General features: G+C 38.5%; 3 protein-coding genes and 2 long non-coding RNA genes across 10 annotated transcripts in view; 3 read left to right on the forward strand and 2 right to left on the reverse strand.

Moving 5' to 3' along the window:
- The window catches only part of slc23a2 (solute carrier family 23 member 2), a 42125-nt gene extending 28353 nt beyond the window's left edge, over window positions 1-13772 (forward strand). For 3 of the 4 annotated variants that reach the window (XM_016677114.1, XM_007563481.2, XM_007563484.2), the window contains 10 exons: window positions 3110-3198; window positions 3362-3432; window positions 4754-4935; window positions 6287-6407; window positions 7494-7650; window positions 8236-8383; window positions 8475-8580; window positions 8926-9193; window positions 9547-9642; window positions 10767-13772. In XM_016677114.1, coding sequence (XP_016532600.1) covers window positions 3110-3198; window positions 3362-3432; window positions 4754-4935; window positions 6287-6407; window positions 7494-7650; window positions 8236-8383; window positions 8475-8580; window positions 8926-9193; window positions 9547-9642; window positions 10767-11041 — 1513 coding nt within the window. In that variant the 3' untranslated portion in view covers window positions 11042-13772. The remainder of the gene's footprint in view (window positions 1-3109; window positions 3199-3361; window positions 3433-4753; window positions 4936-6286; window positions 6408-7493; window positions 7651-8235; window positions 8384-8474; window positions 8581-8925; window positions 9194-9546; window positions 9643-10766) is intronic. The other variant, XM_016677113.1, reaches the window with a different exon arrangement.
- The window catches only part of LOC103145867 (lymphocyte antigen 6 family member D), a 670619-nt gene that overhangs the window by 324747 nt on the left and 322961 nt on the right, over window positions 1-22911 (forward strand). The window lies entirely within an intron of this gene.
- LOC103145853 (uncharacterized) lies at window positions 14590-16904 on the reverse strand. The gene is made up of 2 exons (XR_477068.2): window positions 14691-16904; window positions 14590-14620 (listed from the first exon to the last, which is right to left on the reverse strand). It is a non-coding gene; the product is annotated as an uncharacterized LOC103145853 (long non-coding RNA).
- Window positions 18378-22911, forward strand: part of rassf2b (Ras association domain family member 2b) — a 12936-nt gene continuing 8402 nt past the window's right edge. For 2 of the 3 annotated variants that reach the window (XM_016677126.1, XM_007563476.2), the window contains exons 1-2: window positions 18378-18627; window positions 22261-22394. The gene's annotated coding sequence lies outside the window, so the exon portion shown is untranslated. Of the gene's footprint in view, window positions 18628-21916; window positions 22395-22911 lie in introns of those variants that run through there. The other variant, XM_007563475.2, reaches the window with a different exon arrangement.
- The window catches only part of LOC107837516 (uncharacterized), a 5876-nt gene continuing 3330 nt past the window's right edge, over window positions 20366-22911 (reverse strand). Inside the window, exon 2 of the long non-coding RNA XR_001663532.1 lies at window positions 20366-20635. This is a non-coding gene — a long non-coding RNA (uncharacterized LOC107837516). The remainder of the gene's footprint in view (window positions 20636-22911) is intronic.

Consider the following 22911-nt stretch of genomic DNA (forward strand, 5'->3'; position numbering starts at 1 on the left):
CTAACCTTCCTCCACTATGTGCCTGCTGGTTTTAATCTTTTTAGCATAAAAGTTTTTAAACTATATGCTTCTCATCCTTATTTTTCATATAATAATTTACTTTTTCTTATCAACAAAGGTATTTCTATTGGATGTTTTGTATATTTTGTGGTAAGTTTACAGTTAAAAGTAAAGTTTAAAAAAAAGAAAATGAGCAAATTTCATTCATATTTGTTGGAACAGGAACACGTTTTCGTGATTAGGAGCACATATGTAATTTTACAGACTGCAGTAATTATTAAAAATAAGGATTATACTTTATTATATAGCTGTCCTGTATGTTTTAAACATTATGCAGCATAATAACCTAAAGATGCTTTAGAAATCTCCAGTTCTTTCTCCCTGGTTGTCTGATGTGTTCTTTCATCTTCATGACGTTTTTTGCTCTCGAAAGTTTTCCATCAAACCTTTCAGGACTTCACAGAGCAGCTGGGTTTATACTGAGTGTGCAAGCTTGTCTTTCAGAAAGTAGATCTTCCAAGCGAATGCCTGTGAATTGCCAAATTCAAAGTAAGTTGATGTTTTATGGTGTCTGGAAAATGAGTTGTTTCAAAAACCTCCAGAATGTAGCTTGTTTCGTAGCAACCCAGCCTGAGCTCCAGCACATTTGGTCAGCTCTATAATGGCTACTGGAAAAGTGAAACCACTTGCTGCATTCTTGTTGGTGGTGCAGGAGGCTCCACATCTGCTTTTCTAAGATGTACTGTTGTATAATGGTGTATCTATTTACAGCCATTTTTACATTCAGCTGTAAACGTTGAGTTGGGGATGTGGCCAGCTTCAACTTACCTGGATTTAAAGGGACAGGAGGCCCAAAACCAGCTCATTCTGAAAGGAGCTCAAAATGGGCAGAACTGACCAAACTAAAATCTAATTAAGTGACTCTGTGCAAAAAATGTAGTGAACATGTTTTGTATAGAACATTGATCTTTCCTAACCTGTTCAGGGAAGCATAATAGATCACCTTTAAGTGGCATGTGAAGACTAGATGCTCTGAATCATCATCATCACATAAAACATACTGAATATTGTGGTTGTAATAAAGTCTTCAGTTTAAGAACACTGACGGACTATGAAGAATTTGTACGCCACTGTACATGTGAAGGCTGATGGGAAGGCTGTCTCTGCATGCCGTTATCATCAAGATGGTTTGTTATCAGAAGGAAATCAACTGCATCGAGCCGGGAAGACTGTTCCTAGATAATGAGGAATAAAATGGCATCTACTGTCAGCATGACATGGCTCTCAAGAAACTAACACATCAAAAGGGAGGGAGTAACCACGGCAACTGGTGACATCACCTGGCAATTATTATTTTTAGGCTAATCATGTAACTGAATCTGGAAATACCTAATTGTTGAATCACATGCTTTGTTACAGTCATCTTTGCATGTCACAGTTGAAAAGATGAGATTATAGAAAATAAAAAGTCTTCAGTTCGCACATGAAGTAAAATCTGTTTGATGTGGTAGAATGACGTGAAAGTGATGTGAGAATGAGAAACTGATTTTATTGTGACCGCAAGTTTCCACATAGCTCTGTCAACCATTTCACATCTCTTCCAGTGAAGTTAAACTAGTTCAAGGGCATTGTCCTTATTTACAATCATGTTTTGTTGTGATTTCATATATCTTAGTGCTTGATTTATTCTTTGATTTTACCCAAATCAGATCTTTTGGCACAGCATATTTGGTCCCATTTGAGCTTGAGGTTTCTTCTGTGAGTCAGATCTCCCAACTCAGAGAAATTCCTGTCCTGGAAATTCATATTTCCAGGAAAGAATTGGATAATTAAAGTGTTGGGCCAAAATGGGAAGGAAAACGAGTGTGTCAGAGGCTCTTGGTGCTCGATTTAAGTTATGTAATCTGTTGCCCTTTCTGACTCTTTTGCCCGGTTCCAGCCACAGACTGGCTTTGGCTTCAGTGCCAGTGGCATTCCTGTCACATCAGCGGCTTTCCATCGCTCTCTGAGCAGAACGATAAGCTCTGTCTCTGGGTTTTACTGAAATGCCTCTGAAGCAGAGAGGGAGAGACTGAACCTGACTTAACATGAGCATAAATAATGTTAACATTATGTGTTAACACAGAAATATGTTTTATCTGAAACATATCCTGTTCAAGATGATCAGTTAACGAGATGTTTTTCAAGAAAAAAAAATAGATTTCTGTTCTTTAACTACACTATCGGGACCAAAACAATTAATCATGATGAATCAATTCCTGCAATAATCGACAACTAGTAATTGATTAATCATTAACTGGAGAAAACGGACTCAAAAAAGGCCCAAACTGTACAGTTATGCATTAAAGATAAAAACAATTGGATTGGCATTGGATTATTGCCGACGACATATTCGCGTTTGTAGATAGATTTTTACCTAGAATGCAAATGGAAAAAAACCGTGAGCGAAACGGTGACTGGTACTGACTAGTATATATTCCATTGAGGGAAACTAAGTTTCATATCTGCTCAAGAGCCCCCCTGGTGGTTGAAGAAAAATCCACATATATATGAAAAAAACACTGAATGCTCTCTGATATTGTTCAGGGGGCCGGACCAAATGAGGAGGCAGGCCGGATCCGGCCCGCGGGCCGTAGCTTGGGGACCCCTGCACTAAAGGAATAGGCAATAAAATGTTCATTTTCTGATTGAAAAAATTAATTGAATCATTTGTTTATGTGCAGTTTAAATATAACAATAAAATAAACTTGAGTTAAATGAAAAATCAGCAGAATGTGGTGAATTTATTAATTGGATAAATCAAAATAATCGTTAGTTGCAGTTCAATGCATTACATCTGTAAACTTTGATCATTTTTAAACTCCTAAAGGCTGGTTTTATTAAAAAAAAAAGAGTAATTTTAAATATCAGAAAAAACTACTTTTTGTCATAAATATCCTCATTTATTAGCACAGACTCAACAGTGATCAGCTTTTGTAGAAAAAATGGTTGCAGCAGGGCTGGTATGAACACTTTGTCTACATTTCTGTCATGCTGCGTCTCTGCAAGCCAATTATTACGTCTCTGAAATGCCTTTCTGACATGGATTTGTCTTGTTTTTCTCCTCCAGGTTGCCTTTGTTCCAGGCGAGTGCGTTTGCTTTCCTTGCGCCAGCCAGAGCCATCCTGTCTTTGGAGAAATGGAAATGTAACAGCACAGGTAACGCTCCGGTTTCTGCTGCAGGGTTCCCACTGCTGCTTTAAATCCTTGAAAATGCTTGAAAAGTGTTTCAACTTTGAAAGTGTACAAACCCTGCCCCTAATAAAATGTTTTGTTTTTTTTATATGTATAATCTAATGATCCGTTTCTCTTCTAACCTCAGCAGAGCGTCCGTTCCTGAACGGGACAGAGCTTCTGCACACCGAGGACATCTGGCACCCCAGGATACGTGAGGTGAGGCGAAGGAGAAGAGGGAAATTTAACTGATTACAAAATGAGCTTCAATAAATTAAATCAGAGGTTGTTCATATTATCTTAAGTAACGTTTATGCAACTTTTTACACAACAGACTTAGAATACAGTCCCGGGTTTTTCCTAACCTAATATAAACATAGTTTGTTGTGATGGAGAAATCCCGTCTCCATTCGTCTGCAGGGTTTGTCTTTATGTGACGGATGACATTAATCTGAGGTAACCTTTCCAGTCTGCGTGAGTCGGTCCGGTAATTGATCTTTATGTGACGCGAATGAGACAAAACTGATTTCAAACTGGAGGGGAAAATGCTCAAGATGACGCGGGGACAGAGAGGAGCTTAACGGGGTCATTACCTGGAACATCGATTCCATGATGATGACGATGATGGCAGCAGTTTATGGTCATTTCTTTACCATTAAATGTGATTTAATGTGATGTTTGTCCAGGCTTCCCTTCAGGCAGTGTCCATATTTACAGCTGTAAAGTAAATGTTTAGTTTAGAACAACAGACCCTGATAAACCGGGCATATTTTTTAGTTTAAAAAGTCTTTTTCTTTTTAAAGTGTGTACTTTAAAGTGTCCGACAGAACCACGGCTCATTTTCTTCGCATTTTAAATCGGAGACATAAATACTTCCCCCGTTTTTCACTCAAATGCTTCATAAAACATCTGATTATTTGAAATGTGGTTGAATCATGAGATGGAAAATAGTTTAAAAGCTTCACCACTTTCCCAAAACCACATAACTGGAATATTTCTGACATTTTATATTAACTAAGTTTGTTATAAAGATCTGTTACATTCGGCTGCAATAAACTCTACAGATGCAGACGGATCTGTTGAGCTTATTGAAATAAGACTTCATTTCTCATGAAAAGTGAGTCTAATGCAGAGATTTGTTTACATGACAACCAACACACGTGTCAAACTCGAGGCCCGGGGGCCAGATGTGGCCCGCCGGAGCTTTTTATGTGGCCCTCTGGTCCCTTAAGTTTTTCAACAAATCCACAAAATTCACACAAAATCAAAATCTATTTTAGAAAAACATTGATTCAAATCAAATCTGGCATGAAAAAATTTGATCTTCTTTCTTTTTTAAAGCTTTTTTTAACCTTTCTTGCTAAACATGTTTATTTAGCAATCGGCACAAAAGAATGTGAAGTAACAGGTTATTAGTTTATATTGTATCTCTGCTCAGCTACAGTAACCATTAGCTGGTAGCTGAGCAGAGCAGTTTGATTTATGACTAAATAACTAAACAATTACTGATCCATCACTGAATTTCTCCGACCTTTCTCAGATCCAGGGTGCGATCATCGTGTCGTCGCTGATCGAGGTCTGCATCGGAGCTCTGGGTTTGCCCGGGATGCTGCTGAAGTACATCGGGCCCCTGACCATCACTCCCACTGTGGCCCTCATCGGGCTCTCAGGCTTCCAGGCTGCAGGCGAGAGGGCTGGAAAACACTGGGGCATCGCCATCCTGTAAGCACAGATTCAAAATGCAAATCATGAATTCATCAATCAAAGGGGAAAAAGATTTTCAGACAAACCTGACTGTAAAATGTGTTAAACATCAGTTAACTGTTGCCCTATATTACCTGGCCTAAAGAAATCACTTTAGTAGAACATGAAGAAGACAGAAGGATCGTAAAAAGAAACGCATCATGCCTCCAACGCTTTGGTACTCCAGGTAACCACAGTGAGAGCTAAAGCACTGCACACTATTAAAATCAGTAGCTGCAGTTTTGTTTACCTTAAATTGCGCAAGTTGGAATTGCAAAAATAAATGTACTTGATCAAACACAGCAATTTTGAAAAATTTCACGTTTCTATACGTTTTTGCACTAGGATGAGGAAGTTATTCAGCCATATTGTCTCACAAAACTACAATGTTTGAATGCTTTAATAAACAGCCATGAATTAGCAAGGTGCCTGTGCATCCTTAAAAAGTTTAAATCCATTTATCTGAATTTAAGGCCTTAAAGTGTCTTAAGTTAATAAAAAATGTAAGTTGTCCTGTCATATATTGTGCATTTTGACGTCACAGGACTACTTAATCGCATTTATGTATATTTCCTTGTGGGACTTTTCTGTCAGGCGTTTTGTGACTCCAGGCAGTTGCGGCTACCGCTAACCAGCTGCTAATGTAACCTAGCTAGCTCTTTTGAGTCCATCATGAGTGCAAATGTATCACCTTTTAGCTGGACGACGTTCATCTTCGCCTCACTTCTCTTACCATTCGGTGCTAAAACATTTGGAAATGCTTCTATACAGAATGAGTGATTTTCTTTTGTACGTTTCTGTCGTGATTCAAGCCTTAAATTTCATTATTAATAATCTTATTAAGGTCTTAAAAAGTATCAAATTTGTTTTTGTGAACCTGCAGAAACCCTGATTTGTCTGAGACTTGAACAATAAAAGTTGAGTCTACATCCGTCTGTATAATCTGAAGCATTTCTGGCAAAAACCAATTTCCTGGTGCAAACTGAGAACTTTCTGGATATTTTTGGTATAAAAAGAGCTGTGCAATGATGGTAGCGGCTGCAGTTTCTGATGTTGAGGTTGTGTGACATCAGCTCCTGCCGTGTCATTGTTGTTGGCCGGAGGGCCTCTGCTCTCGCTCTGCAGGGACGGGGATATGCGCCTGTAGCTGCCAGAGTTCCCAGGCTGTTGGGATAATTGATTTGCGCCGAATCCTCTGGAGTCGTGGCGTGACGCATTCAGGACTAAATGGAACATCTTCAAACAGGATTACTCCTCACACTGGGGAACAGAAAGTGTAGAAAATAACGGGGCCCTATTATCTGACCGAAGGGTATTTTTGTGTCTGCAGGACTATATTTTTGGTGCTGCTCTTCTCTCAATACGCCCGAAACGTTCACTTCCCCCTGCCGATCTACAAAGCCAAGAAAGGCTGGACGTCCTACAGGCTGCAGGTTTTCAAGATGTTCCCTGTGGGTATCCGTTCATCTGAACATTTATTTCCCTTGTAATGAGTTCACCTTGTTTTACTTAAAGATTTGTTCTCGTACAAGTCAAATTATTCAGCAGAGGTAATCTCGTTCTCCCCAGGCCTCTGTAAATCAGTCTTTTTATCCCCTGTGCAGGCCAAATAATTAAAAACACCACAGGTCTGTCTGATTTATGCGTCTCATTTAAGATGCTTCACTGTGATCTCAGAACCCAGGAGCAAGATGGAGCATTTGATATCAGTGATTTCATGCAGAAAATGATGATGATGATACTTTATTTCAGACAAACATTTCACCAACAAGTGTAAAATGAAACGCACTACTTTTCTATGAAGTACATAATCAATTACATAGAAACACACCACTTATTCTGTGAGTACGAGTCTGAAAAGGAGTATGATGAAGTATAGCTTCTATAAACATTCCTTATTCCTAATTCATCGCATTGTTTTCCAGTTCTGAGAGAAAAATGAAATAATAACTATACTAATATTTCCTAAACCAGATGAAATGCATACATATACATACTCATCTGCATAAATGATACACGCCTATAATTGCTGAAATCATCCACAGAGTTGTAATTCCCAGCCAGGTTCATCCCCTTTGTTCATCCTTATACTTTTGAATAATAACCATTTTGAGTCTTTTCTTAAAATACCTCATGCTCGGACTTTGCTTCCGCTCTTTAGCGAGTTTATTCCAGATCTTCACACCAATGACAGAAATGCATATTATTTTCATTGTTGTTTGAACCTTCAAAGTTCTGAAGTTGAGGTTTTCTCTGTCGTTGTATCCCCCACTCTATCAGAAAATAATTTTTAAATATTTTCTGGTAATATTTTGTTTCTGACTTTATACATAAACTGTGCAGTTTGAAATTCTACCAAATCTGTTAAATGCTTAATAAGTTGTATTTACTGGTACTTTAAGCCACTTTTGTGCTTCAGATGTTTATATTATTATTATTATGCATATAATAAGACTCAGGACTTGAATTTGGAAGGTATAAATGTGTTTTTCTCTTCTGGAGAATCTAAAAGAGGTTTTCTTCTCCCCTGCATGCAGATCATTATGGCCATTTTGGTGTCATGGCTGCTGTGCTTCATTTTTACGGTGACTGACGTTTTCCCGCCGGAGGAGAACAAGTACGGTTTCTACGCCCGCACTGATGCACGTCAGGGAATCCTGAAAGCTGCGCCGTGGTTCAAGATCCCCTATCCCTGTGAGTTTCTTCAAGATGGAGAGGAAGAGACGGTTACAAACTTCTTAGATCAGGTTTAGTATTTAGGATAAATTGGAATATTGATCGGCTTTAAGTTTCAGAATTGCAGCTGATGTTTTACAGAACACTGGAGCTGAAATGATTCATCTGATTAATCGTGATGAATCGATTATTTAAATAATCAACTACTTTTTTAATCGAGTAATCATTAACAGGATCATTCAGACTCAAAAGCCCAATTACTGAAAAAAGTATATATTCATTGCAGTAATTAAGCCAGACTGTAGGATGGACGAATGGATATTTGAATAATTTAAAATAAAATAAAAAAATTATTTTAAATTAAAATTGAAAATAATTTAGCATAACAAATGCTTGAGAACTTTTTTTTTAATGTGATGATATTTATCTGTTTTAGCTCCAAGAATGAAAATCGAAATGTCAAAAAGTTCTATATAGCAGTATAACTGGTGTAGATAAATAGATGTGGAGCATTGGGATCAGTTTTTGGTTTTCTAGACGTGCAAAGCTTCACATTCAGTGGTTGGAGGAGCTCTGATCCTTTCTGTCCCTCCTCGCCTGCAGTCCAGTGGGGGACTCCCACCGTCACGGCTGCAGGTGTGATCGGCATGATGAGCGCCGTGGTGGCCAGCATCATCGAGTCGATCGGCGACTACTACGCCTGCGCTCGCCTCTCCTGCGCTCCTCCACCGCCGATCCACGCCATCAATCGGTGAGCTGGTGTTGTCTGTAAAGCTCCGGCTGCAGGATTTAATGGCCAGCATGGCAGACGTGTTCGTGACGCTTCTGTTCTGGCTCATTAGGGGAATATTTGTAGAGGGCATTTCCTGTGTGCTGGACGGTGTTTTTGGGACAGGAAACGGTTCCACCTCCTCCAGTCCGAATATCGGTGTCCTGGGAATTACAAAGGTAGTAAACCGCTACCTTTGAGGACGTCTGGGATTCCTTATTTTCTTTCTTTCTTGTTTTCCTTTTTTATTTCTTTCATTTTTGTTTCCTTTTCTTTCTTGTATTCTGTTTTTTTGTCTTTTTCTTTCTTGTTTCTTTGCTTATTCATTCTTCTGTTTTCTTTCTTGTTTTCTTTTTTTCTTTTTCTTTGTTTTAATTGTTTTCTACCTGTCTTGATGTTTTCTTCTATTTTCCTTTTGTCTTTTTTTGTTTTTATTTCTTTTTTCTTTCTCCTTTATACAGATGAGAAAAATACACAAAGATTTGTAGTAAAAACCGTCTTGTTGGTGCCATTTCCCCCTCCAGGTGGGCAGCAGACGTGTGATCCAGTACGGCGCCGCCATGATGCTGCTGCTGGGGCTTGTGGGTAAATTCAGCGCCCTGTTTGCCTCTCTGCCCGACCCGGTCCTGGGCGCTCTGTTCTGCACGCTGTTTGGGATGATCACGGCGGTGGGCCTCTCCAACCTGCAGTTTGTCGACCTCAACTCGTCCAGGAACCTCTTCGTCTTGGGCTTCTCCATCTTCTTCGGTCTGATGCTGCCCAGCTACCTGAAGCAGAACCCGCTGGTCACCGGTGAGCAAAGCGTTTCTAATGAGCTCTTATTAGTGCCTTAATTACTTAGGCTATCTCTTTGTTTTTATCTCCAATGTGTGGGGCTGGAAAAGTTTTAAAGTTTGCCTTGAAAATACTTGAAAAGTGCTTGAATTTCACTGTGGGGAGAAGTGTATGAGCCCTACATCTAGTGGTTAGATGTAATGTTTTATTACACCACCCCTTATTAAAGCAACATTTTACTTTCACTTTATTGATAAACCCTCATAAAATCAATTAGGAAACCTAAAATAATTTGATCCAGTAAGAAATTCATGCTTATATTTTGATTACAATAAATCAGGCAGTTGCTGAGTCTGTTTTCTTTTCCTCAGGTATAGTTGAAGTCGACCAGGTGCTCAACGTGCTGCTCACCACTGCTATGTTTGTTGGAGGTTGTGTTGCCTTTATTTTGGACAATACTATACCTGGTAAGAGTTTTACTCGCCCTTTTCTAAATTTGCTCCATGAGGAGGAAGTATGTGGGCTATAATTATGACAAGAACAAAGTAGTTTAGGATTTGAACTATTAAATCTTTAAAAATAACAACATGGTATTTATAAACAGGCAGAACATGTTGGATGTTTTTTCATTTTGTTGGTGAGGGTTCCTCAGAGGACCAATGGACAGATCTGCATCTGTCCCCTTTTATAAATAAAACTACTTTATTTATAAATAATAGCCTTCATATAAAACATAACAAAGAAAAACAAGCCTTTTGGGTCGGTGGGGTGGAGTCGGTTCATGAAAACTCTTGGCATTTATTTATTACCCCTTTGTGATGCAGTTTATTCTAAACACAAGGAGACATTTTCCCTCCAGCTGTTTTACTTTCTGTTCAAAGCCTGAAGTGAACTCTGAAGATCAGAGTTGACAGAGTTGACTATTGATCCAAACAATAAAGAGAACGGAGTTCATGACTAGCTGGTCATAAATTTAAAAATTAAATATTTTATAATACATTTTAAAAAGGCCTTTCAAAACACATAGGGACACTGAGCAAACAAGTTAAAAACAACAAAAGAAAATGTTTTTTGGTCTTTGGAAAATGACCCATTTCAAAAACCTCCTCAAAAGTTACATTTGACATTGCACTGCGCCGTTACCTAGCAACCCCAGTCAAGCAAAGAAGGTTACCTAGCAACTCAAACGGAATTCCAAGAAGACCTAACCGACCAGAAACCACTTACTGTGTTCTTGTTGGATGTGCAGGAGACTGTTCTGCTTTTCAGAGATATAGAGAGATATGATGTCACATCTGTTTGCAGCCATTTTCATGTTTCAGTGTAAATGTTGAGATTAACCCAACATTTACACTGGGAGCACAGACAGAACCCAGCGTATTTGGATTTGAAGTGACAAGACACCCTAAAATGGCTCATTCTGAAAGGAGATTAAAATAGGCAGAACTGACCAGACTAAAATCTCATTATCTAAGAAAAATGTAATGAACTTGTGTTGCATAGTCCATAGATTTATCCTAAACTGTTCAAAGAAGCATAATAAATCACCATTAAATGAACATCAGACTAACATCTGGTCGTCTGACCTCAGGTTCCCTGGAGGAACGAGGCATCAGGAAGCTGAAACGAGGAACCGGCCTCAGCACCGCCGAACTCGAAGGCATGAGATCCTACGATCTGCCGTTTGGAATGGCCTTCTTCCGCAGACACGCTGTCTTCAAGTACATCCCCATCAGCCCCATGTTCACCGGCTACCACTGGGGGCGGCTTCAGGAGGGCGGCAGGTGCCGGATGGGACACGGGGACGTGGGGAAGCGGGGCGGGGCCGAGGGCAGCAACGCGCCGCCGGGGGAAAGTCGGGTATAGCCCTCGTCCTGGGAGGGATCTTAGATTTTTAGGGGGTGAGGGAAGATACACTAAGGTGAGATGTTGGGAGCACAGACAGAAGCTGAGCTGGATTGTGTGGAAGGAAAAAAAACGTTGCACCAACTTCCCCGTCGGTATCTGTTTTCTTCGACTTGTCTGTGTCTTTCCCCACTTCCCTCTGTGCTATTTTCAAGCATGCTGTAGCAAGTCACGGCATGCGTTAAAAAGATGTCACCATGCAGAGGTCAGTCAGTCAGTCAGTCAGTCTGTGTGCGTGTGTGGAAGGATAAAATAAGCTTCTTTCCAGGAGACTAATAGACATCAAATCAGAGCCTGCATCTCCTAACTGCTGCTAACTTACTCTCCCTGAATCTCCTCATAAGAGACCTTCTACTAAAAGCACAGCAGGGTGGATGATGTTGCCTCTAAACTTTATGCAACCACATTAGTCACACACTCACTCACACACACACAGACGGCCTCAGTAGAAATAGTTTGAGCGCTACGATGCACGATGTGGGGTCATGCAGACTGATAGAAGTAGTTTGTCAGGTGCCCTTAGCCATGCAAAGTGATTGTGAGATTTATTTTTATTTTTTTGCACTATCTGCCTCCTGATTTTAATACTAGAATGTCATTTTAAACCCGAGTCGTTTTCTTTATTCATTAGCATCGGAACACAATCCCCCTTTTCTTCTCTTTAGATATAATGAGGATCAATCCCAAACATTTAGGCAAAATTATCACCTTTAGTACCAGTTTACATCTCCTTACCGTGTCAGTATTATGCAGAAGAAACTGACAGACTGACTATATGGAGTTGAATTAGTGACTCTAAATGGAGCTAAACATAGTTTGATTATATTTATTTGTTTTACGTGTCAACCTGACATTTTCAGAAGCTCTGACGACGCACACGGCAGCAGACGCGTGGCCTTGTGGTGCAGCCTTCATGTAGCGTATTTAGTAGCGGGTTAACTGAATGCTCCACAGGCGCCACACATTCCTGATCCTAGGTCCGGGTTTGGTCACTTGTTCTTGTTTTTTATTTTTTTAGTAGCAAGGTGCTGCTGTTTAAGTTTACTTCCCTGAATCAAATCCTGACTTTCCATTGTTCTCATTACTACGGCGCCTCCTAGGGGAGATGGGGGATTTTCTAAAATATTTTTTTATTTTGCATTACCTTGCAAAAGTATTGTATTCCTTCACAATAGATTACAGTCAGTGATAACAAATGTCAGTTTAAAGTTACACACATGAACGCTTAAAGAGTCTCGGTGAAAACGTGTTTATACATTTTTAACATTGGTTTATAATCAAAATCAAAACTGTTCATTTTTGTTTGTGTAATATCTTTCAGTGGAGATGAAACTGCACATGAAGACAACCTTTTATTAACCATTTTAAAAACACAACCTTAAACTGTCAGATGGCAATATAACTAATTGAAAATAATAGTTTGGATGTATTTTTAATTTCTTTCATTCAAGTTTCTGTTTAGGTTTTAAACAGGGATAGAAATCCCTTGTTTGACTTGTTTGTGGTGCATTTGTATCCCAAAGATGTAAAACTTCAGATATCTCACAAATGAGATATTAACTTGCATCTAAAAGCCTTACAAAAACCTTATATTGTAGCAGGAAGACCCTGATTATTCACAATGCTGCATGAACTATTAAATACATTGTTGTGAGAGAATACAATACTTCTGCAAGAAAACTCCAAATAAAAAACTTCTCCATGTCTCTTAGGGGCTCCGTACATTAAAGTGCACTGTAGAAATATAAAAATATTGATACTTTAATTTTTTATTTTTTTTTCTCACATGAAAGCCACAAACTTTAATGTTTTTATGTGATGGAAGAACACAGATTAGGGCCTAATTCAGAGTTTGAAAAACATTATTGAGGATTTCAAAACGTTCTTACGAATAAAAACCTGAAAAGTGTGGCCTGCTTGAATATTCACCACCTCTGATTCAACACTTTCAAAGCCACCAGTTGCAGCTGCAGGTTTTTTGCCGGTTCTGCTTTGCTTGGATGGCTAAAGGTTTCAGGTTGGATGGAAATTATCAGTGAATTTCGCTCCACACTTTTCAGATTTTTGTTTGTATTAAATAAATTGATTGTTGCTTCGTGAAAAGTGTGTTAAAGTTTAAGTGATGTGAACGGCTTTATGCCGTTACAAAATATGAATCCCAGCTGAGAGTTTATCAAACCAAAATTTACATTTTTGCTTCTTTTTGTTGTTTCCAGTTTTCCTGTTACAGAAAACCAAAACTTTAAAAGTTTTAGCATTTGTTACTACTGAGATCCTTCAGCACTTATTTCTCTTATTATGGCAGTTTTTTTTTTATTTATTTAGGTGATATTTTGCCAGTTAGTTTTAAACCGTATCTGAGTTTACATCCCCTGATCCGATACGCTCTGGCTTCAGCACCTCTTTTGTTATTAGTCGTTTTTATTGTCAGCTTTATTTTTGCTTCTATTCCATTCCATTTATAGGTGCTTTTATTTTAACCAGGAAAATGAAACATTCAGAAGTTTTTCAATTTTAAGAGCCGGGGCCTTTTTGTTGTTTTTTATTTTTGTTTCTTTTTTACTGCAAGTGCTTGCACATAAAGTGGTGCCAACAGCATCGGGGTCCAAATAGGCAACTCCCACTAAACTGGACTTTAAAATGTCCTCCTTCAGTAGGTGTTAAAACGTTTTATTAAATGACCTGAACACGAGTCGCTGAATGTCTTCTAAGGGCCTTTTTTTAATTTATTGATGGTAGGATCTGATTATAGATTCTGTCCTGTAGTGACTTCACTGATTTCACTTTTAAAAGTTGTTCTTCCATTTTATCCAGAAGTGATTCAGTCTCTAAAGACTTTAATGCTAACGTTAAACATCCAACACAGACGCTTACGTGCGTTTGGTTCTTGCTGGGATGAGTTCTTCTACAGACACACGGAACAAAATATTGAAACGCAGTTATTGCAATGTCGACATTTGCAAAATTGCTACCTGAGGACTAAAACTTGATGCAATATTTGGTGATATATTTAAAATTTTAAGCAATAAAATTCTGCTGATAATGCATGTGGCTGATTAATCGTGATGAATTGACTATTGAAATAATTAGTTCAGTAGTCGGTACTTAACTCTAAAAAGGCCATTTTGCATTTAAGATAATTTTTAAAATTTTTTCCAAAAGGATTTTTTTTTTTACCCAAATCTCCTCAAGTAACTTATTTTCTTATTTAAAAAAAAAAAGAATTGAATTGTTTATTTGCATCTTTTAATGTATTGATTGTATTGCATAAAATAAGCTTAATTGGTTAATGGAAAAATATCCTGAATGTGTCAAAAAAGTTATCTGGTTAATTGATTAATGGTCAGAATGATCGATTATTGAAATAATCGTTGTTGAGTGCATTTATAATAGTTTGGAAAGAATAGGTCAACTGTAATGTTCACTTAGGTCACGTTCACACTGCAGCCTGACTTGACTAAAATCCGATTTTTATTTTTGTGAATTTTTTTTTTTTTTTTTTTTTTTTTGTCGTCGTTCACACTTCCAAATATATGCGACCTTTACTTGTTCTCCAATGTGAACTGTTAGCATAAACCGCCATTGACCTGTACAGGTCAATACAGGTGACCTGTACTTGTTCTCCAATGTGAACTGCAGACGACCTGAAAGTGTCCCGCATGCGCAATAGAGGGCGCAATAACGACACAGAGTGTTCTCATTGTTTTGCTAACCGCCATAAAGAAGAAGAAGCTGCTCATTGTTTGCAGAAGTAAACATCGATGCTAACGGTGTAGCATATCTTGCCGTTTTGAGGTTATTGTCCGAACGGAGCAGCATATTAACAATGTAATCCTCATTACCGCCCGCAGAATAGTGACGTTTGTCGACTATCAATGACGTTCAGGTCGGATGAACGTGACTTCACCGTACAGATTCAGGTCACATTTGAAAAGATCAGATACGTATCGGATATTCAGGTGACCTGGGTCGCATTAAGGCAAAAATTGCGTCACTTTGGGCTGCGCTGTGAACGTAGTCTCATTTATCTGATGATGTGCCGCCATGTTTGAACTAAACATTAGGTTAGATGGGATCTGATTATCATCCTGGATAAGATGGAAGAACAAGAGAAAAGATGACCATCGTCTCTGTTTAGAGAATTTTAAAACAAGCAAACCATCGGTGACGACCGGTTTGTTATTCACCCACCAGCTGGTGGTGAGAAAGCAGAAATCGAGTTGGTTTTTTACGACTCCTTTTCGCAGTGAGTTCCTCATAATCTTCTCCCCGTCTTTCACCGTTTCCCAAAATGCACCTTGCACATCTCCCGTCATGTTGTCCCTCATTGTCTCCCTGTCCCTCGCTACTTCCGCGGTCCTGCAGTGAAACTGAATTCAGTCCCGTCTGTTTGGTGTACCTGGTTTTCTCTCCCGGGGATCCTCACTGTTCATGTTTCTGGCTGCAGGAGGAGACACCTGCTGGTCACCTTGGTAAGAGCCGGCTGCTGATCGGCAGCTGAGTGAACCTGCCTTATCTCTGACGGACGCCGTTAGTTGGTCTCTGTGCCTAAAAGCAGCTTCCTTTTTCACCTTTGGCTCCCAACTTTCAAGGTTTTATCCTCGTTTCTGTCTGATATTCAGAGTCCAATTACATATAGTTGTTACAGAAGCAGCCCAGTTAGAGTAAAAGCCGCCAGCGTTCTGGTTTAAAGTCCATTCAAGTTAAATGCTGGCTCTTAAGAAGGTCGCCACAAGGTGACAGACATTGATCCCTTTCAGTTATTTTGAAGGGGGCTCTGCCTGAAGATTATATTTCTCTGCAAAGTGTTTTATCTTTTTCAATGTTTGGTTTTATACATCATTTTTATGTTTTTGCAAACACAGATATTTGTAAAGATGAAAAAAAAATCCTAACTATTAATCTTAAATCATGCTGAAATGCACACCGTCTTGTACATTTTATTTAAAACATCAACACATTTAAAGCTGTTTGTAATCTGTGGTTTTGGTGAAATCCTTTTGTCTGTTTAGGACCTTTTTCATACTGTATTTTTTCTACTCTTTGAACATTGCTTTCTGCTCATGTTACACACCACCAGTATAAATCAAAGAACAAGCTGAGAAACTTTAGACGAAAAGACAAAACAGAAACATGTATATTTAATGTTTGCTGAACAGTCTGACGGAGAAATTGTGTAAACTAATTGTAACATTAAAAATGATTTATTTGTTCCTAAAACTATTTAATAAGATGTTGCAGAATAAACCATTCCTTTGTCTTTTTTTCCCACTTTTTTCACCACATTATTTTTTTTTCTTCTAAAATGTATAGCTGCATGTCAGCAAACTATATGTTGTGGAAATGTTTACTTCAGTAATTTAGGTCAACAGGTTATTTGTAGTATTGCAAGTGACTAATGAATAGCCAAACAAAACTGCATTTGTTTTTCTTTTCAGAAATGTTGATTTCAAAGACCAATAAAAATTATTTCATAAGACCATAACTTAATACAGAAATATTAAGTTATGGTAACCTTACCGCCTTCACAACCGGGAGAAGCCCCAAATCGTCAATTAACCTGGCTCCTGAAACTCCTGTTTCCAAGCATATTTATGGAAAGTTAAGTGGAAGGAAAAACCTGCATATGGGGAGTTTTCTCAAAAGGAACATGAGACACCAGAGCTACAGACTGACCGCCTCCATATCAAACTGCATCAACATAATTCAAGGAAAGGGAGCCTAGACGAAGTACTGCATGCATTTACAGTACATGGACAGTTTTTTTTTTACCCCCATTAAGCTGTAATAATTTACAGAAAAAGTATTTTAAAAGATTTGCTTTTTTTTAACGAAGTACTGAAATTAGTTTCAATATTTTAATTTGAGATTCACCAGAAAAAGCATTTTTCTGTTTCAACAGAAATAGCCAGCAGAGGGCGACAATGTGTCCGAAACGAGAAAAAAAGTTAGGAAATAATACAGTTTCACACCTTTTTAAAAATGTTCTTTTTGTCAAGAGGTTTGAGTCTTGATACATGATTTAAATTGTAAATAGCCCCTGTGCTGTAGGTATTGGTTTAGTGTTTTATTCATAAATCACATGTTATGAATCTGGTCTTTAAACACTTTGTGATGGGCACCCTGTCACTTTCACAGTTATTTATCTTGACAGTCAGAGTTAAATAAATTTCTTATAAGTATTTTGGTACCTCCAGTGTAACAGACACACAGTTATTGGCTAAAAAATAAACGGATTACATTATTGACTGATGGTTGAACTATAGATTGCATTCCAGATTGCTGCATTAAAGACATGACACAATGTTTAGTGAAGCATATTCCAGTAATAGTTAAAGCACATGGACATAATTTGAACATAATGATTGATGTTTTCACAGATTCTGTATCTCATGTAATGCTATCACATGGAGATGGTATTACACAATTGCTATATTTTTAGGAGTGGCAGTAATTTCCAGTTAAGCAAACACCGGTGATGTTGGCAACGCAGAAGAACCTGGAAGCTAATGTCAGAGCGACGGAGCAAGAGAGGGGGAAGCTCTTAAAGTTGCATATTTATTTAAAACATTTACAGTGTGTGTGCTTAAAACAAATCATTAAACTGTAACTGTGGCTGCATCTGCTTTCAAGATGATCACTTCGATGAAGATTTCAGAAATCAGTTTAAAACTTGAGACTGAGAAGTTTCAGGCGGCCACTAGGGGGCAGTATATGCCTGCTGTGAATCTTGCAAATTTATGAACTGGAAAGGTTTTTTTATTGTGATTCTTTTTAGCACATACTTTGTTTTTCTATGTTTTAGCAGCTTCATTATTATAAGTTCTTACAGCTCTGTTGAGTGAATCTCATATTTTTAGGATAAATAAAGGGTGACTATTTACACAGGAGCAAATTTATCTTTGTGCATTAAAATATATTTTATATACAGATATATAAACACACAGTTTATATATATATATATATATATATATATATATATATATATATATATATATATATTTCACTTTTAATATAACTTTCTATTCACTTTTCGATTTAAATTATAGAGCAAAGTGTACATATTGTACATTCCATTATTTAATTTGAACATTTTCTTGGCTGGGCTGTCCCCCCGATGCTTCAGGATGCTAGCACCGCCCCTGGTCCAGGACTCCATTAAATAATAATCGACCATTGTGCGCGTGCCCGTCTCTCCCATTGTTGTCATGTTTTCATTCATCTCCGCGTGAACAAAGGCTCGTAAATCCCGCCCTCTGATTGGTTCCTAACCTCAGGGCCCAGCGTCGCTCCTACGCAACGCGCCCCGCCACAACAGATGGACCTCTCTCTCTCTCTCTCTCTCTCTGTCCTCCTTCCACGAGATCCTGGATGCTTGGCCGCTCGCGCATCGCTCTGATTGTTTCCAACGGCAGGAGCACGAGACCAAGTTGTACTCATCCGTGGGCCGACGGTTGATCCTCGAGAAAAGAGGAGAAGAACCGAGAGGGAGAGCGGTAGATAAGCCAAGAAAGAGTCTCCTAAAGTCGGCAAGAAATCCAGCTCAGGTCGGTGTAGCTCAGTCTGCGTATCATGATTTGTTTAAGAGATGTTCCGATACGAAACGGATGTGTAGTTTTGTTGTCTAATTAAAAAAACTGAAATAATATTACAGCGGATGGAGTTAGCTAGTCCAGAAACATCTTAACGCCACCAGTTTGCTCCAAAAACCATAGATATCATTTTTGTTTTGTATTTTATTCATATTCAGCGAGCAACCACAAACCACCGCACTTTGTTTGATGCCCTGGACGGAAACGAGAGAAAATGCTTTTCAAATCAGACATTTCCACAACCAGGGAGACCACATAGCTATAAATATATTAGTAAAACAGGTTACATAACAAGCAAGGGATGGTTAAAATTCCTCTCAGCACACATGGCCAGCCACAGAGGCTGCTCCCAAAGTGGATGCTGCCCCACATTCCCTTTAAGCCGACATATATCATGCAATGAAGCCTCTAATGATGTTTTTAAAGCTACCTTGTATGATGCTTCTCAACTTATGACACAAGTAGTACCAATGGCTACTAAATGCCTTTGGTAATATCAAAAATATACATTTTGTTGTTTATTTGCAAAGTAAATATGAAGAAGCTAAGGTTTTATCAGCTGCAGCAGCCAAAAAGATGATAAACACACAGTGGAAAACATTTTGAGGACTGGTGAACAGTAGACGACAGCAAAGCTGGAGTAAGTGTGTTTGCTTCCCATTATCTCTGAATTTGGATCTGGGAATGACATCTAATCCAACCTAACCATGCTCTAGTTCCAGTTAGAAAGTCTGTGGGATTAGCTAGTTTTTAATATTAAAGATTATGCTAACTAATACTAGCAATGCAAGCTTATAGCGATGGAGTTTGTATTTTTCAAGCGCTGTAGTTTTGAGAATTTTTGAGGAGTGCAAATATTCTGTTTTTCAGATTTAATATGAGACAGTCGCCATATTGGATTTTGAGGCTGAAGTGGGTGAGAAAACTTTGACACATTATCACTCCTGTCTGCAAGAAACATTTCTGCTAATTCTTTTAACTACAAAATTAGAAATGTAAACTTTTGAGTAAAAATAGAGAGCAAAATTATGCAGCATCCTTTATTTAATTTTATGTAAAATTAAGAATATTATGGACAACCATCATCTTTATGAGACTGTAACAGAAAAAAGGTGTCAGAGGCTTTTTCAAAGTTGTATCCAAACTATCTAAATTATTCTGTTGCTAACAGGATTTTAAAAACTGGATAAAGTTCAGAGTGCATGTTCACATTCTTTCTAGAGTGACTGAAAACCATAAAAGTGGACCAAAGAATTGACTTCTAGACAGTCTGAACTCTTTGTTTTGGATAAATGATTGCTTGCTTCATATTTGACGTCCCCATTAGGAGCAGCAGTGCCAAACCGCGTTTCTGTTGCAGGCCTGTGTGTGGTTTAGTTTCTGTGTGTTGTTGCTATGACAGTAATGACAATGGTGAGACAGAGCAGTAGTCATGTGGACGCTGAAAGACAGCGGAGACCCTGTTGGTGGGTTTGGGAGAAAAACGGGAGGAGGTTTGAAGCTATTCAGCACCAAGGACGTTGACTGAGGAGGTTTAGAGGCGACGGGGTGAGAGGGCAAAAAACAAGGAGGGGAGGGGGCATTTTAAAGAGAGAATGTGGAGAGAAAAGTCAGGTCGTCGTTAGAGGATGTTTGATAGAAAGCTAGATGGTTTGGAAACATTTCTGAGAAGAAAAAGAAAATACTCTTTATCAACTGAATTTTATGGTTCCAATCAAAACAACAGAGTAAGTGAAGACAACGGTGGCGTAAGAGGAGAAGATGGAGTCTGAGGATTGGCTGACGTTATAATGAGCCTCAGGGGAATTCAGACGCTCAATGTATTCTACATTTGGACCGTTTTCCAGCACATAGAAGAAGAACGCTGGGATCTGAAATTGGACTGGGTCAGCCCTGGGTCAGACTGTCTGCAGTGGGGCTGATGTTGGATCTGCTGCGGCCGTCGTCTTTATCTCAAAAGGATCTGTTTCACAGAGACAAGAAGTTCTGCTTAGAAAAGAAGTGTGTGAAACCAGATGTTTATAAGACTGAATAAAAAAGGAACATCCACTTTTTTAGTCACCGTTTGACATAACAGATTTAAAGCTTTCTTTTTTAGGACTACATTTATGTCAGAATATTTTTATTGCTTTCTTCAAAGCCAGATGTTTAAATGTATGAAGGCTGCCATACTTTTTAACAACTGAATATTTAAAATAAAGGCCCCCTCTTTGAAAAATAACTCATGCCGTTAAATTCTGAATAATATTGTAAAAGCTTGCAATACTAAGAATACTTTCCAATATTTTCCATGGGGAGTGGGTGTTTTGATAAACTTGGACACAAATTAAATTAAATCCTTCAAAGACGCAATGACCTTAAAGATGGCACTATATTATTTACAACGTTGCTTAAATACAACAAAGTGAGTGTTTTGGAGTTGATATCACACAGCTGTAACATCAACAGTGTGATATCACACAGTGAAAACATAAGACGACGTCTGAGTGATGCGGCCTACAACCTGACTCAGTTACACTGGTTCTGTTTGGAGGAATGGGCCAAATATACCAGCAAATGGTTGTGAAAAGCTTCTGGAAGAATCTTTGTAATCTGAACTGACTTAAAACAGCAAATATATATTCAGATTAAATGCCAGACAAAAAAAAATGTTTTATCTGTATTTACTGTGGTGCCAGTGGTACTGATGCAGCTTTGATGCTACATTTGATTCAAAAGAGTTTTTATGTCAAATTAAGATTAAATAAAATATTTTATTCAATTCCTCTGAGATTCCAGCACAACTTAAACTTAGTATTTCAGACCTGATTTTTTTTCTTTTGAACACAGTCCCCAACTTCAAGGCTGCATTTAGTCAAAATATGCAGCACAGACTAAAGTCTACATAATTGAATATAAAATGTTTATTCTTGACAATTAGAAGGAAACTTTGACATGCTCTGAACATTTGACATGGTTAAATGTGAACACTTTAATCATGCTGCCTCAGCTGTAAAGGTCACACACCTGGTTAGATCCTGATGTCAGAGCTGCAGGTTTAGTCGACCCACAACTGTTAGCGCTTTGTTTTGGTTTGACAGCTGGTCGCTTGTCAGTTTCAGACCACAAGCATCACCCATTAATAAATGCTGGAGCAGAGCCGCCTTCGAACACAATATATGATACATGATATCAGAGGCTAATGGCTGCCATTGTGTCAGTCGGTGGTGAGGTTTGGGGCGCTCCACAGGCCTAATATGGCTGCTGAAATATTGATGGCGCTTGGCATTGAACCTGGCTAATTGCTGTTAAATATTTAATTTATTTCACAGATGACAGCCTCAGGTTGTTTATGGTCACTGTGTTTAAATGTACTGGTGACACCGATCTGTTGTCCGATCCCAGAGAGGTGATCAGAGTTTAGCTGCGTTCTCTTTCTGGTGTGTGGTTGTTGATCTGCTGTTTGAATTGAGGAAGTTTTGGGCTGTATGAGGGGTAGAGTCAGTTTCCTGTGTGACTGACTAAGCAAAGGAGGAAGCCATTTGACGGAAGGGGAGCACTTCCTTTAAGCAACGCCGCTCTTCCCCATCTGTTCGGTGTCGCACACAGTAAAAAGAGCTTCGTGGGCTTTTTCTGGACCGGGCAGACTCCCAGAACCTGACACACCTGACCCAGATTGGACCGATCCGACCCTGTGCTCTCTCTCCACACAGGCGCAACAAAAACCTGCCGTCTCCTCTGTGGTAAGATCGCTGAAACTTGTACAACACATACTCCTTATGTAGATATAAGCTTCTGATATTCAACTAAATCTATATATTTGTGCTGTTTACTTCCTGAAACTCAAATCCCCTTTGTCAACATTCTGAAATGTTTAGCAGAAATGTAAAGAAACTATTTCTGTATTGTGTCAGCACTGCAAAACACAGCCTCTTACCATGTAATTTTGGTTTAGTTTCTGGTGAAAAAACCTCAGTTCACTTGAAATAAGACAAAACTGACTTAGAAGTAACTTTTCAGCAAGACATAGGAGCTTATTTTCTCTGAAAAACATTTAGAAGCCACTGCACTGAACCCCATTGAAAACCTCCTGGTTATTCCACCAAATATTGATTTCTGAACTCTTCCTGAGTTAAAACATTAGTATTGTTGTTTCTAAATGAATATGAGCTTGTTTGATTAATTATTGGAGGTCTGAAAGAACTGCATCTTCTATGTTATTTTCACTATTTCTCATTTTCTGCAAATAAATATTAAATA

Source organism: Poecilia formosa, unplaced genomic scaffold, assembly GCF_000485575.1.
Source record: "Poecilia formosa unplaced genomic scaffold, Poecilia_formosa-5.1.2 Scaffold148, whole genome shotgun sequence".
Taxonomy (NCBI): Eukaryota; Metazoa; Chordata; class Actinopteri; order Cyprinodontiformes; family Poeciliidae; genus Poecilia; species Poecilia formosa.